At 33.4% G+C, this 14,055-nt stretch overlaps 1 protein-coding gene across 6 annotated transcripts in view; it reads right to left on the minus strand.

Moving 5' to 3' along the window:
- The window catches only part of LOC111045514, a 67,601-nt gene that overhangs the window by 39,340 nt on the left and 14,206 nt on the right, over positions 1-14,055 (minus strand). For all 6 annotated transcript variants that reach the window (XM_039432491.1, XM_039432490.1, XM_039432489.1 and 3 more), the window contains exons 5-6: positions 5,693-5,903; positions 2,139-2,216 (exon numbers count right to left, since the gene is read on the minus strand). In XM_039432491.1, coding sequence (XP_039288425.1) covers positions 2,139-2,216; positions 5,693-5,903 — 289 coding nt within the window. The remainder of the gene's footprint in view (positions 1-2,138; positions 2,217-5,692; positions 5,904-14,055) is intronic.

A 14,055-nucleotide genomic window follows, 5' to 3' on the forward strand; every position in this document is an offset into this window, starting at 1 on the left:
CTGCGCGTCGATGTATACACAAGGTTTTTTGAAGTTTTGCATAAGGATAATATGAAAGGAAAAGGAATTTCCTCCATACTCCGATATCACTATATAAATATCATCTACTCTGAAGATAGGATTAATCAGACTATAGAAATATTCATAATGAATCAGCTGACAAGTGGATTATTCATTGCATGCATTACACATATGTCTGGAGAATCAGGTAACACCAGATACTAGTGGATTAAAAAACTGCGTGAGGTCTACTGTTCACAGAACTACTAGTTATTATTTTAAGTTTCAATAGCTTTGAAGCAAAGTCAAGGCGTGATCTTTTAATCAAGGATCAGCAGTATTCTAATAATGTAGGTATGCTCAGCATCTTTGAGTTAATTCAGGATTTGGTATAACTATAAACCATAACTATAACTATAATTCAATGCGTCTCTTAAAGCTCTACACTCTCTAAAGAGTACAGAACTATATAGTTTTTGTGTGTCAATGTTTCCTTCTGATTGGTTTTAATTAACCTGGTTCCCTAAGCATGTTTGGCTAGAAACGTTTTAAATAATGTAATTGGTCCTCAGTCAACGATTTAGGGCCGGTTTCCCAGCTCGGGATTTAGCTAAGTTCTAGACTTTAACTGGCTTTACTCTGGAGTCAGAGCGTTAACATAAATCCTCGACTGAGGTAGGTTTTGAAATTAAGTTATGGACTAAACTGAGCAAACACATCTCAGTTATTGTTTTGGAGTGGATGAATAGCAAAATAAATGTCTTGGAATACGTAAATTATTTGGATTGTACATCTAAATTCATAATTTATAGTTGGCAAGTCTATTTTAAAATAAAGTTCTATCAGAATTATGCATAAAAAACCAGTCTTATTTTACGACTGTGACATTACCTAACAATTTTCAAGAAAAATAATACAATGATTGCCTTGTATTCATCTTCCAATGTGAATGTTATTAATCAATGTCATATTCAACATATTCATAATAATAATTATTATCATAATAATAATATAACAATAATAAATTATCATTCCAGTTTTTTTTCAAAACAATTACGTTATCCAACTCAATAGCTTACTAAAATTTCTATTCCCAAATTACTGGCAAGGATCAATGATAGCATAACGTAAAATGAAATGTTCATTTATTCATGTTTCAAAAGGTACGGTTTTGCTTTGAATAGATCTACAAATAAATCGAGACGTATTTTCACAAAATAATTGTTACAAAATATTTTGGAGAGCATGCTCATTTGAATAAGCCCGCTTCAATCAGCTGCCTCCCATTGCCAAAATAACAACAATATAATATTGCGAATTTCCCTCATGTTTACTGCGTTCAAGTCCTGGACTCAATAAGGCGAGAACTTTATAGACTCCGGAGTTTAGAAAATAAACCCGTGACTCAGAAAGTAGATTTAGACCCGAGTGCTTATTTCAGTCCTTGACTCTGTAAGTCCAGAACTTATAGGTCCCGAGCTCTGAAACCGGCCCTCAATGTTCAAAAGAAAAAAGAAAAATAGAACTAGAAAAAGTCACCGCAAACACCTGAGAAATTTCCAATTGAAGAAGTTTTCAAAAATAAATTAATTTATTGCATTTATTTTTAGCCGACGATCATATTAACCAAGATTATGTGCATTGGAAATTGGAAAAAGAAGATTGTTAATTGAAAATAGAAAAAAAAAACAATATTGTTCATTGAAAACTGAAACAAAAGAACTGGATTCTTGTATTCCAATATTATGGATAAAAATATTAATTCTCAATACGCATGCATTGTAGGAGCAATTATGTCACACTCATTCTAGTCTATTGTACGGTGTTCCACATTCAATACTAATAAAATTATCATCTATTCTACCATTTTTCAAATTAAACAACCAATTACAATGTAACAACATAAAAAATACATGTAGAATTAAAATATATTCAACTACTTGACTATTCAAGTATCTATACAATTAAATAAAAGTGGGATCCACACCACAAAAGATCAACAACATAAATACAGTTTACTAATGAAAAGGATTATTTCTCCAAAGCCATGCAAGCATAAGACTGCGGTTAATAATTTTTTTTCATTATGATTATGAATTTAATGTGAAAGATATGGTGGGCTTTTAATTAGAACTTACCAAAAGTTGTCACCTCCGGCCAATCGTCATGTTGTTCATAGAATTCGTTTTCCAACATCCAGCCAAGCATTTCAAACACTGCAAAAAGAGTTCCTCATGAATATTCAATAATATGGTAGATAGAACAAATCTCATCCGTTTCCATCCTCTATCTATGATTATTATTATTATTTGTCCAATTTACCACCCACGGAAGGGGTATTTGGATATGTCGATAATTTTATGTTATGATATTGTAAAAAAAGAATCAAAGTAGTGTGCCGAGCACACTTTTATATTCAACCTTTTTATAGTACTCTTGTTAGCAAATTGAATCTCCTGTTAGTAGACTAAAACATCCAATCCTATCATTTGAACACTTCAACCTTCTACAATGTAACGAAGATAAGATCTTGTAAATAACTGATAGCTTCAAGCCAAAAAATAGCACTGATCATGATGACGTCTCAGAGAGGGTGTTGAATCATTGTACAAGAGACATTGCCATGCCAATTGCTTGTATCATCAACTCCATGCTTGAATGAATGCTTGAATCATGCTTTGAATCAGGTGAAGTAATTCCAATTTTCAAAGAAGGTAGTAGACTTTAATAACAACAGACCTATATTTATTCTAACAGCCTTTTCCAAGATATTTGAGACCATCATTCTCATTAGGCTGGTAGGTTACCTTACTGAGCATAATCTGATCTCACCCAATCAGCATAGCTTTGTGAAACAGAATCTACCAGTACAGCCTTAATAGATATATTTGACTATATTTAATAGAATTGAGATTGATAAAATTGGATGTTGGTTGGCACTGGGATTGCCATTGTTTTCTTCTGTTCCCAGCCAGGTTGTTGCTGCTTTCTACTTTTTTAGGCCTTTTTTCGAAAAGGACAGTAGTACTTCTTGTCCAGCTTGGATAGTATTAGCTGAAGAGATTGCAGCACTCCGTCCTCTTGACTGCTACTCTTCAACTTGTTAGTGATACTATTGCCGATTACACAGTTTGTACGTATGTTCTATTAGTTGTAGTCTGAGTCCGTTCTAAATTTTTTCCAGTGGGATTGGGAATTGGATTTTGACTAACTGAGCTCTTATAAACATTAGTCTTTTTTTTGAGCCCCACTTCGGATTTTCTGTAGTCCAATTGCCACAGTGCACCCTCTGTAACTCGCTGGATGAGCCTCTCCACAATGAACACATTTTCAGTGTGTCCATAGGCTTGGCATCGCTTACATTGAGCTATCAGCTTTGCCTTCTTGATAGCTTCAACTTGCACTTTACCGCCTAGAACAGTCTTCAGCTCGAAAATTTTCCTGACATCTACCACGCAGTTGAAGGATACGAGGAACATGTCAAGTGGCTCTTTTGTCTTCCACTTGAGTTTGTTTACGACATCCAGAACCTTGTAGTCTTGTCTCTTGAAATCCTCTATTATGGAATCAGGAATGCATGAGTGGTGAAGTATCTCTATCATCACTCTGATTGGACGAGATTGTTCATTTTCATAGGAATGCCACTTGTAGCTGGCATCAAGCAATTTTCTTGTTATAATCCGGTATGTATCCACATCTGACACGTTGATTTTAAAGGTTTCATCACTTACAAGCTTCTAACTTTTAAACTTTTCAACTGGTGCAACACTATTCAAGTCATTCTGTACTGAGTTCAGATTGTTGATACTGTCCACAATGATTGGCAGAGGGGGTAGCCTACTACATTGGTTTACTTCTCTTTGACATCATTTTTAACGTTGAGAGCCGACTTGCTTGTTGAAGGTTGAGGGGGAGAAAGTGATACGTATTCATTTTCCATTTCTTTGATTTTCTGACGTACTTACTCAGTCTCCTTTGCTAACTCATCCTCATCTATCGAGTACTGTTGGTTGAAATTATGCTCTCTTTTTCTTTTTAAATTTTCTTTTCTAGCTCATCTCTATCTGTAGAGCGAGGCTGTTTCTTGTTCGCCTCCTCTTCTAACAGAGAGATTCTCTTGTTCAGCAGCATAAGTTGCTTTTCAAGCTCTTCTTCATTTTTAATTTGGGCTATCCTAAATTTGTCTTCGGCTTCCTTCCAACGATTATATAATATTTGTTCGGTTGCTGTCTTCAAATTATTAGGATCGATTACCTTTTCTGGTGTTGATTTTCTTGTAGGCTGACTAACGTTATTCACGCTACCGGTATCCATTTGTTCTTCATTTACTCTGTCTTCTTCTGATTCCACTTCTTCATAAACCGGAATCAAAAATTTTGACGGTTTAATGAGAGACATTTTAAATAAATTTATTTTCTATTGAATGTAAACTGTCTATTTAGCACTTTGCACACCGCGTAATTATGCCGAGGGCATTGACCGGCTGAATAGTTCAGCGTCGCACTCACGCACGCACACCCAAATGTTCGCTTTTGTTTCCAATATTCCATTTTCACGAATTTATCGAATTGAAAATTTCACTAATTCAACTATTTTCACTAACGCTATACTACCTCTACTCTATAATTTATTACTACGATGCTAAATACATCCTACCGCTACGACGGTCAAACGCTGACTGAAACTTGAAATTGATTGTAATATTGTGTGTAATAGAGTTGTTCAGTACTTCAACTCACTAACCCTAACAGTTGGTGCGAAAAAAGTAAACTGTTAAATTTTAGTCTTACTAACACTGCGTTTGAGTCACATTTTTTATATGGGAAATGATTGTATTATAAAAACTGATACTGTCTAATTTATTGCTTGGTCTACAGTTGGACTCAATAAAGATTGTGTGGGATGAGCATGTCAATGTAATAATTAATAAGGTGAGTAAAAACATCTTTCTATATCAATAAATATAGTAGAATTCGTACCAATATCTGTCTCTAGAAAGGTATACTTTGCTCCGTTTTATTCCCATGTTGCTTATATGATAAGGTTGTGGGGAAGCACTGCAGATAGATATGCACTTCAAGAAAAATGTCAACCTACAAAATAGAGCAATTCGATATTTGGCTAGGCTCATGTCAAGTCATGTGAAGAGGCTTTTGTTTCTTCAGATATTCTAACTGTACCCTCAATTTATATGAGCAAATTATTGATATTCACCCACAACCACATCTCATAATTGGCCATAAACGCTCACATTCACAATACTAGAGGTGGAAAAAAGTAGCTTTAAACTAGCATAGACTTCGACTAAATGAGAAGATGCCTTCTTACATTGGTGCAGAGTTGCAAAGATTTATAATAACCTACCAATCAAGCTGCAGTCCGTATCTAAGAAGTAAATATTCAAAAAGAAATTATTATACAACTTTTTTGCTCCAAAAGCGATTCACAGCAACAACCGATTTCTGTGATACAAGATAGAGGCATATTTTTTAGTCATGAATTATTCTATTACCTGCACTATTTTCAAGACATATTTTCTGTACAGTACTTCTTTTTTTGTATCTATTTTATGGTTTTTGATGATGATATTCAACTGCTTTTGTGAAAATGCTGAGTAGAATAAATATCGTATCTTATCAATAATTATTAAACAAGTGTGAAAACAATTTAATTAATAAAACGAGTGACTTACTGGCCACAATTGCAACTTCTCTTTGTCTAGTGTACTCAGAAGAGCACATCTGCCTCAGTATAGCATTTAGTGCAGCTAACATTTGACGGTTTCCTTTGAAAAGCTTGGAAAAAGTCTTTGAATGCATCATTTCAACAAGAAACAACTTGAAGTTATTCAAATAGGTTTTTAGTTTCTTTTGCTGATCTTGATGGAACATTTTGTTCAGCTCCTGAAAAGAAACAATAATAAAACAACAATAAAGACACAACAATAGATCTACAGATGAAAATTACTGACGGTAATTTTGACGGGCTGACAAATAATTTTTGAATAGTTGCGCTCATCGAATTTCCATCTAGCTGTTCACCCTGTTGTCAATATTTGCAGTAGCAGAAGTCTTCAAGATGATTTACAGCATTTAATTAGGATTTTCGTTCAATAATAATTATTTACACCAATAGATTTTGAACAAATGATTGAGAAATGAAAATTTTCAAACTAAAGAATATGAGCACATATTTGTTCACTAATATTTCTTCAGCTAGTCCCAAAAAGTCAAAACAGAGTTTTTTAACTTTTGGCTACACAGTCTTCATCACTAATATACTCTTACTTACTTACTTTCATTGGCGCTACAGTCCGATGTGGACCTTGGCCTCCTGCACAATTCGCCTCCAATCGTCTCTCCTCTCCGCCACATTCTCCCATCCTCTGATGCCCAAAACACGCAAATCGGACCTCACATCCTCCAGCCATCTCCTCCTGGGCCTTCCTCTTCTACGCGTACCAATCATTTTACCTTTTAACAACGGTAGTCTGCAGTGCTCCATTCTCTGGACATGCCCCAACCATCTCAACCGTTGCGCCTTTATAACTCGTACAATATCTTCTGGTCCCATGAAATTGGCAATCTCTTCATTATTTCTGATACGCCACCCATATTCTGTCCTGACTGGTCCCATGATACGCCTTACAATGTTTCTCTCAAAAACACGCAATGCTTGCTCTTCTCTACTAGTCAGCGTCCACGTCTCAGCACCATAGGTGGCCACTGGTCTGATCAGTGTTTTGTATAGCCGCAGCTTAGACAAGCGTGATAAGTGCTTTGACTTCATTAGTTTCATGTGGACAGAGTACGCCTTGTTTGCAGCTAAAATCCTGCTTTCCACGTCCTCTCGTACCTTGTTCTCACTATTGAGAAGCGAACCCAAGTACTTGAACTGCCTCACATTTTGAAGCCAAACTCCTCCCCCACATTCCAGATCACCAACATGTCTTCTTCTCTCGTTTGCTGACATCATAAGATATTTAGATTTTTCTATATTAATCTCAAGACCCAACTTCTTACCTTCATTTTTTAGAGTTTGGAGCATGTCAACCACACCAGCTTTGCTTCTTGATAAAAGCACCACATCATCTGCGTACGCATATACTTGCTTGGACTTAGTTACAATACTGCCGCTTGTCTGCAATGTGCCGTGCTACCAATTTCTCCTAAATCGGTTGGTTAGCATTTTCCATCTATTAACCTAAGGAAAGTTATCGGCTCCAACATAATAGATTCTTGATAAACTATGAATGGATCTATTGCCTATGAATGAGAAATCCAGTTTTCAGAGCAAACCAACTTATAATCTTCAGAAGAATTTTGGCAATATATAACACAAATCCACAAAGAACAATACCTTACACACTTAAGCATCTAAAATCATTACGAGCTAAATACTTATCCACTTATGTAGTTGAAAAAACAATGGCTATAGGCTTGTAAACACAAGAAATAATTATAGACAAAAATTAGAACACTATAAACTGTTCAAAACTCAATTTAAAACATTAAAATTTCAATTAAATAGAAAAATATTCAGAGAGCACAAAAAACCTTCAATAGCCAGCTACCATTTTTTTTAGAGAAGAAGGAAGCCTACCAGTAAAGAGCAAAGACAACTCAAACCAGTGACGACTTCATGGACACGTCACCAAAAAATTATAAATTACAAGTTTAGAATTCACATTTTACATTTGTTCTCAATAAAACTTTATTTCGAAATTGTTATTTTAAATTTATATATCATCTATATGATCTGTTAATTCTGTTAACTCTGTTTACAGAGTTTGTTTTTTCGGTGATACCATGGAATAAGCAACACAATTATATATGATAAATTCTCAGTCAAAAAGTTGTCCATATATCGATTACTCTGATATTTACTATAAAGTTTTATAGATCTCGAATTGAAGATTCGATTCCAATCGAGAAAAAAATGTAATATTACAAATACTCCCCTCTTGACATAAAAAATTTTACTGTTTGAAAATTTAAAGAAAAAATTACATTGACACAAATGGAAATTGTTGAAATTTAAATTCGAGAACAGTAACAATTTTTTCTATAAAAACATTACATGTTGTCCTATAATATTGAAAATTATTATAAAAATTCATCAATAGCATTTGTTATATGTTTCCAAACAATATTTCAAAGTATAGAATATCAAAATTACTTTTGATTTAGCTTTATAATTTAAAGGAAAATATCTCAACAGAGAGTTTAATATATAAAGAATAGTTTTTTGAAATTGCACATAAATTTAATAGATAAAAAAATTCAATTTTCATTGCATAAGAAAAATTTAGTATGTTGAATAAAAAAAATTATTATTTTTTTTAAAATGAATTGATGAATTGTTACATTTAATTTTCACATAAAATTTCAATAAATCAAAAAATGTTCATTTCTTTTACTATTGACGCGGTTGATTTTATTGATGCAAATTTTGGAAAACAGTCCGTTAAGGCACTCAGTATGATTTTCAGTTAAGTGTGACTCCAGTGAGATGACGTTAGTGTTGGGCTGATCCGAATACTCGTAGTGTTGGGCTGATCTGGATGCACGTAGTGTTGGGCTGATACTTGTAGTCGACTGATGCATATCAAACTCGATACAGGTGACAACTCAGTTAGCATTGCCTCATGCTTGTGGTAGATGGCTGCATACCAAACTCAATACAGGTGACATCTCAGTTAGCATTGCCTCATGCTTGTAGTAGACGGCTGCATACCAAACTCGATACAGAGTCACGTAAATTTTGTATCATATTTGTAATTATACAATGTACATTTCAGGCTTGAAATGACAATGTAATTTGTTTTTTGGAAAAGAGATAGACGCTGCATACAGGATTAATTTAGGTGAGGATTAATTTAGGTAAGGTTTGGTTTTTTGATATTTTCAGCTTTCAAGGTTTAGAGTTCTGCATACAGGAATAATTTAGGAGAGGATTTTTTGAATCAATTCTTTCATGATACTGTGACTGTTATTCTGAATTCAAAGTTGCGAATGTGAACATGGATGGCAATTACCTCCAGGTAATGTGGTAGTGTTGAAGTTTGAGTTACATGGTCAGCAATAGGCATTGGCATTGTCATTGGCATATGCTTTGGTGTCGGCATTGGCGTTGGCATTGGCATCAACATTGGCGCAGGCATTGGCATCGGCGCAGGCATTGGCGTAGACATCAACATAGATATTGGCATTGGCATCAGCACAGGCATCGGCGCAGGCATTGGCGTAGACATCGGTGTAGTTATTGGTGTAGATATCAGAGCAGATATTGGCGTTGATATTGGCATAGGCATCAGTGTAGATAGTGGCGTAGTTATTGGTGTAGATATTGGTATAGATATTGGCGTTGACATTGGCATCAGTGTAGATATTGGCGTAGTTATTGGTGTAGATATTGGTGTAGATATTGGCGTTGGCATCAGCATAGATATTGGTGTTGATATTGGCATAGGCATCAGTGTAGATAGTGGCGTAGTTATTGGTGTAGATATTGGTGTTGGCATCAGCGTAGATATTGGCGTTGATATTGGCATAGGCATCGGTGTAGATAGTGGCGTAGTTATTGGTGTAGATATTGGTGTAGATATTGGCGTTGACATTGACATCAGAGCAGATATTGGCGTTGATTTTGGCATAGGCATCAGTGTAGATATTGGCGTAGTTATTGGTGTAGGCATCAGCGTAGATATCGGTGTAGATATTGGCGTTGGTATTGGTGTAGGCATCAGCATAGATATTGGTGTAGATATTCAATTGATGAGTCACACTAGTTCGAAAATCACCCAAATGTTTTTAACACTCTTCATGGCGTTCACTTGTTGTTGATTTCAAGATTCATGTGCTAATTATTTTGATGTTAATGTCCATGCTGTACCTGTTATCTTAAAATGCTTATAAACTAAAAGGAAAATTTTGATTAGGCTACCAATACAATCTAATACACATGAAAATTATTTCTAAGTATATAATCAATATAAAAATGAAATTTGTTAACATCTTATTATACAGTCAGCAATACATATATTGTGAAATTTGGAGACATCAATTACAAAATTTTAATAGAAAAAATAATTTCATTTCCATTTATTCATTGTTCAAATATTTTATGAAAAGCAAATTATTCAATATTATTAATCATCGTTTGTTGGATACTATAGTTTATTTCGACTTTTCAATGTTCTAAACACAAACTACATTTCATGACAAAACTTTACTATCAATCATTAAACAAGAAATCATTCAAAACATCAATAATATTTTGCTTCAAAGGCAATCAATATTCATATATCTGCATCTATGGCAATCAACATTATTAATCATTATTTTGCATCTATGGCAATCAACATAAGTAATCAACACAAAAAAATATTATCTCATTACTGCCTCTCTAAGTCATAACCTTCTGGTCATTTCTTCTTCAGGCAATAATGGTTTTCCATCTCAAAAAACAATCACATACCAGCAAAATTCTAATCAACAAACCCCACTAAAATTTCTACATACACTCCAGCATCCATTTCAAACGATAATCAATCATATCAAAATTTATAGAATAAACAGTTTTTAAAAATTTAGAAAAAGACATCAATTACAAAAACTTTAGTGAAATTTTAACCTTTAACTCATTTTAATTAATAATATGACAAGACGTTTTTATTTAATAGAAACATTATTATTCGAGTTAACTTTCATTAATACATCTCATATATATGGTGACACAATTCATTAATACTTTCAAATTTTGAAGTTTTATTATTATAACAAAAGAATTTATACATAAGATTGAATTTCAGCATGTTCTAAATTGAACCATTTATTTTTTAAATAATTTCAGAATTTGAAAACTGTATAAAGTACAAACATTTCAAGATTACAATACAAAGATGATCAAGATGGATAATGGGTAAATAAGTTCCCTAAAAAATACAAACAAGAGAAAAAGAAAATTGGGTAAATAAATTTCCTAAATAATACAAAGAAGAGAAAGATTAATTAGAGCCTATCCTACATGTCAGTTCTAAACTTTCATAAGGAAGTATATTTAATAAAAATATACTGAAAATGAGAAAATGAGACATAATTTGCTCTGAAAAACCTAATTACCTAATATAATACCTGACAAAAAATAGACATAATTAAAATATGTAATACATGATGAAAAAATATACCGCAAGCAAACAATTATTTACACTACAATGGATAGATTTTAGAAAAGTTAAGTTTTATCAACAATTTAAAGATTAGGAAAATAAGCTACTATTTTAACTTCCAAAATTATTTCAGAAAAAATACAAATTCAAATTTACAAATTCAAATGACTATGGACAAGATTGGTTAAGATATGCATAATAGAAGAAATTTACTGAACATTACACAAAGACAGGAAAGAATCAAAATTTGAAAAGATTAAGGGCCAAGAAAAATAGGCTACAGGAAAGAAAAAAGACACAATTATGGACTCTTACCATACACTGTGTAGCGATTATGCTATTCTGAATCCCGGCATAACACAGGATTCCTAATCATTGTGTGCTGGGGAATACCCTTTCATCATGTGATTCACTGTCATCATCTTGTAAGTAAGCAACTTGAAACAACCTTTGAATACTAACACATCAATGGAGACTTTGTGCTTTGTTTTCTTCAAGAACATGATTTTATTCATGGGTTCATTTGTTTCAACAAAGCCATTTTGCTCACAAAAATCAGTCATGTTCACTAGATAATGCTTTGCATACACCTTTTCAATTTTCAGTTGAAAGTTGAATTCATCAACTTGATTCAAAGCAAGATTCATTTTGTTTACATTGTTCCTAACCTCTACAGAAACCTGTCTCATGTAAACATTCACTTTACTTACTGTTTTCCTAACTATCAATTTGGCAATACTACTTTCTTTACTGTTGACTTTCAATAAAGACAACTCCTTACCTACTACATTACTCAATTCTACTATCTCACTAGGATTTACTTTTTCAATAACATTAAATAGGCCTACATTATCTGAAACTTGAACTAATTGATTTGTATCTCAACACTACTATCATCCTGCTTCAATTTGTTTTCATCTTCATGATTATCACTCAATGTTTCATGTGCATCTTTCAATAGAAGGTTTATACTAACCTGCTCTAATCTAATGCTAGCAAATTCTTGCTTCATATCATCAAACCTAGCATTTTGATCTTGATTCAAATTATCAAACCTTTGTGTTAGGAATGCTATAAGATTTATATCATTTTTAGCTCCTACCATACTTGTTTCATTTGATATTTCTACTACTTTCTCATGAATTGTTACATTTGAAACGTTTTCACTTACAGCTACACTATCGTTTGAGTCATTGTTTAAGGTTAGGTCTAAATCTTGTGATTCTTCATCTAAGTTTTGAATGTTTTCACTGGATAAAACTTCATTATTTTTATTGTTCTCCATCTTGCTACTGTGTAAAAAATATTTACTCATTAGAACCTGAACTTTCTCGAACCGATTTCCCACTCAGCAGCATCTCCCATTCACAATCTATCAAGATATCTATCCTACCAATAATTTTTTATAACCAGGGATATATTTTGTAGTTTGAGTCCCACACCAGGGCGTACCATTTGGGACATATTTATTTTGTAATTTGGTCCCACCACAGGGGTAACATTTGCCGTGCTACCAATTTCTCCTAAATCGGTTGGTTAGCATTTTCCATCTATTAACCTGAGGAAAGTTATCGGCTCCAACATAATAGATTCTTGATAAACTATGAATGGATCTATTGCCTATGAATGAGAAATCCAGTTTTCAGAGCAAACCAACTTATAATCTTCAGAATAATTTTGGCAATATATAACACAAATCCACAAAGAACAATACCTTACACACTTAAGCATCTAAAATCATTACGAGCTAAATACTTATCCACTTATGTAGTTGAAAAAACAATGGCTATATGCTTGTAAACACAAGAAATAATTATAGACAAAAATTAGAACACTATAAACTGTTCAAAACTCAATTTAAAACATTAAAATTTCAATTAAATAGAAAAATATTCAGAGAGCACAAAACACCTTCAATAGCAAGCCACCATTTTTTTTAGAGAAGAAGGAAGCCTACCAGTAAAGAGCAAAGACAACTCAAACCAGTGACGACTTCACGGACACGTCACCAAAAAATTATAAATTACAAGTTTAGAATTCACATTTTACATTTGTTCTCAATAAAACTTTATTTCGAAATTGTTATTTTAAATTTATATATCATCTATATGATCTGTTAATTCTGTTAACTCTGTTTACAGAGTTTGTTTTTTCGGTGATACCATGGAACAAGCAACACAATTATATATGATAAATTCTCAGTCAAAAAGTTGTCTGTATATCGATTACTCTGATATTTACTATAAAGTTTTATAGATCTCGAATTGAAGATTCGATTCCAATCGAGAAAAAAATGTAATATTACAAATGCTTTAAGAATAACATCAAGTGCCAGGTTAAAGATAACTGCCGAGAGTGCATCACCCTGCCTTACGCCTCTATTCACTCTAAATTCTTTACTTAACTTGTTATCTATTCTGACACAAGCTCTTGCACCTTCCATTGTGAGTAAGGCTATTTTTACCAACTTTCTTGGTAAACCACACCTGGTAAGTACTGTAGGTAACTGCTTCCTGTCTACACTGACAAACGCCTGCCGGAAGTCAACAAATACAATGTGCAAGTCTACATCAAACTCATAGCACTTCTCCATTGTCTGCCTCATTACAAATATTTGGTCCGTTGTCCCTCTGTTGTTTCTGAACCCACACTGAACTTCAATGAGTTCTTCCTCTGCATATAACGTCACTCGCTTAAAAATAATTGCGGAGAAGATTTTATAGGCTATGTTGAGCAGTGTTATTCCCCTATAATTATTGCACACATGAGTTTGTCCCCTTTCTTAAAAATATGACAAATTATTCCTCTTTTCCATTCATCCGGCAGTTCCTCACTTACCCATATTCCATTTATCAGTTCATGACATAATCTTGTTAGTTTTTGTC

Source organism: Nilaparvata lugens, chromosome 7, assembly GCF_014356525.2.
Source record: "Nilaparvata lugens isolate BPH chromosome 7, ASM1435652v1, whole genome shotgun sequence".
NCBI classification, from domain to species: Eukaryota; Metazoa; Arthropoda; class Insecta; order Hemiptera; family Delphacidae; genus Nilaparvata; species Nilaparvata lugens.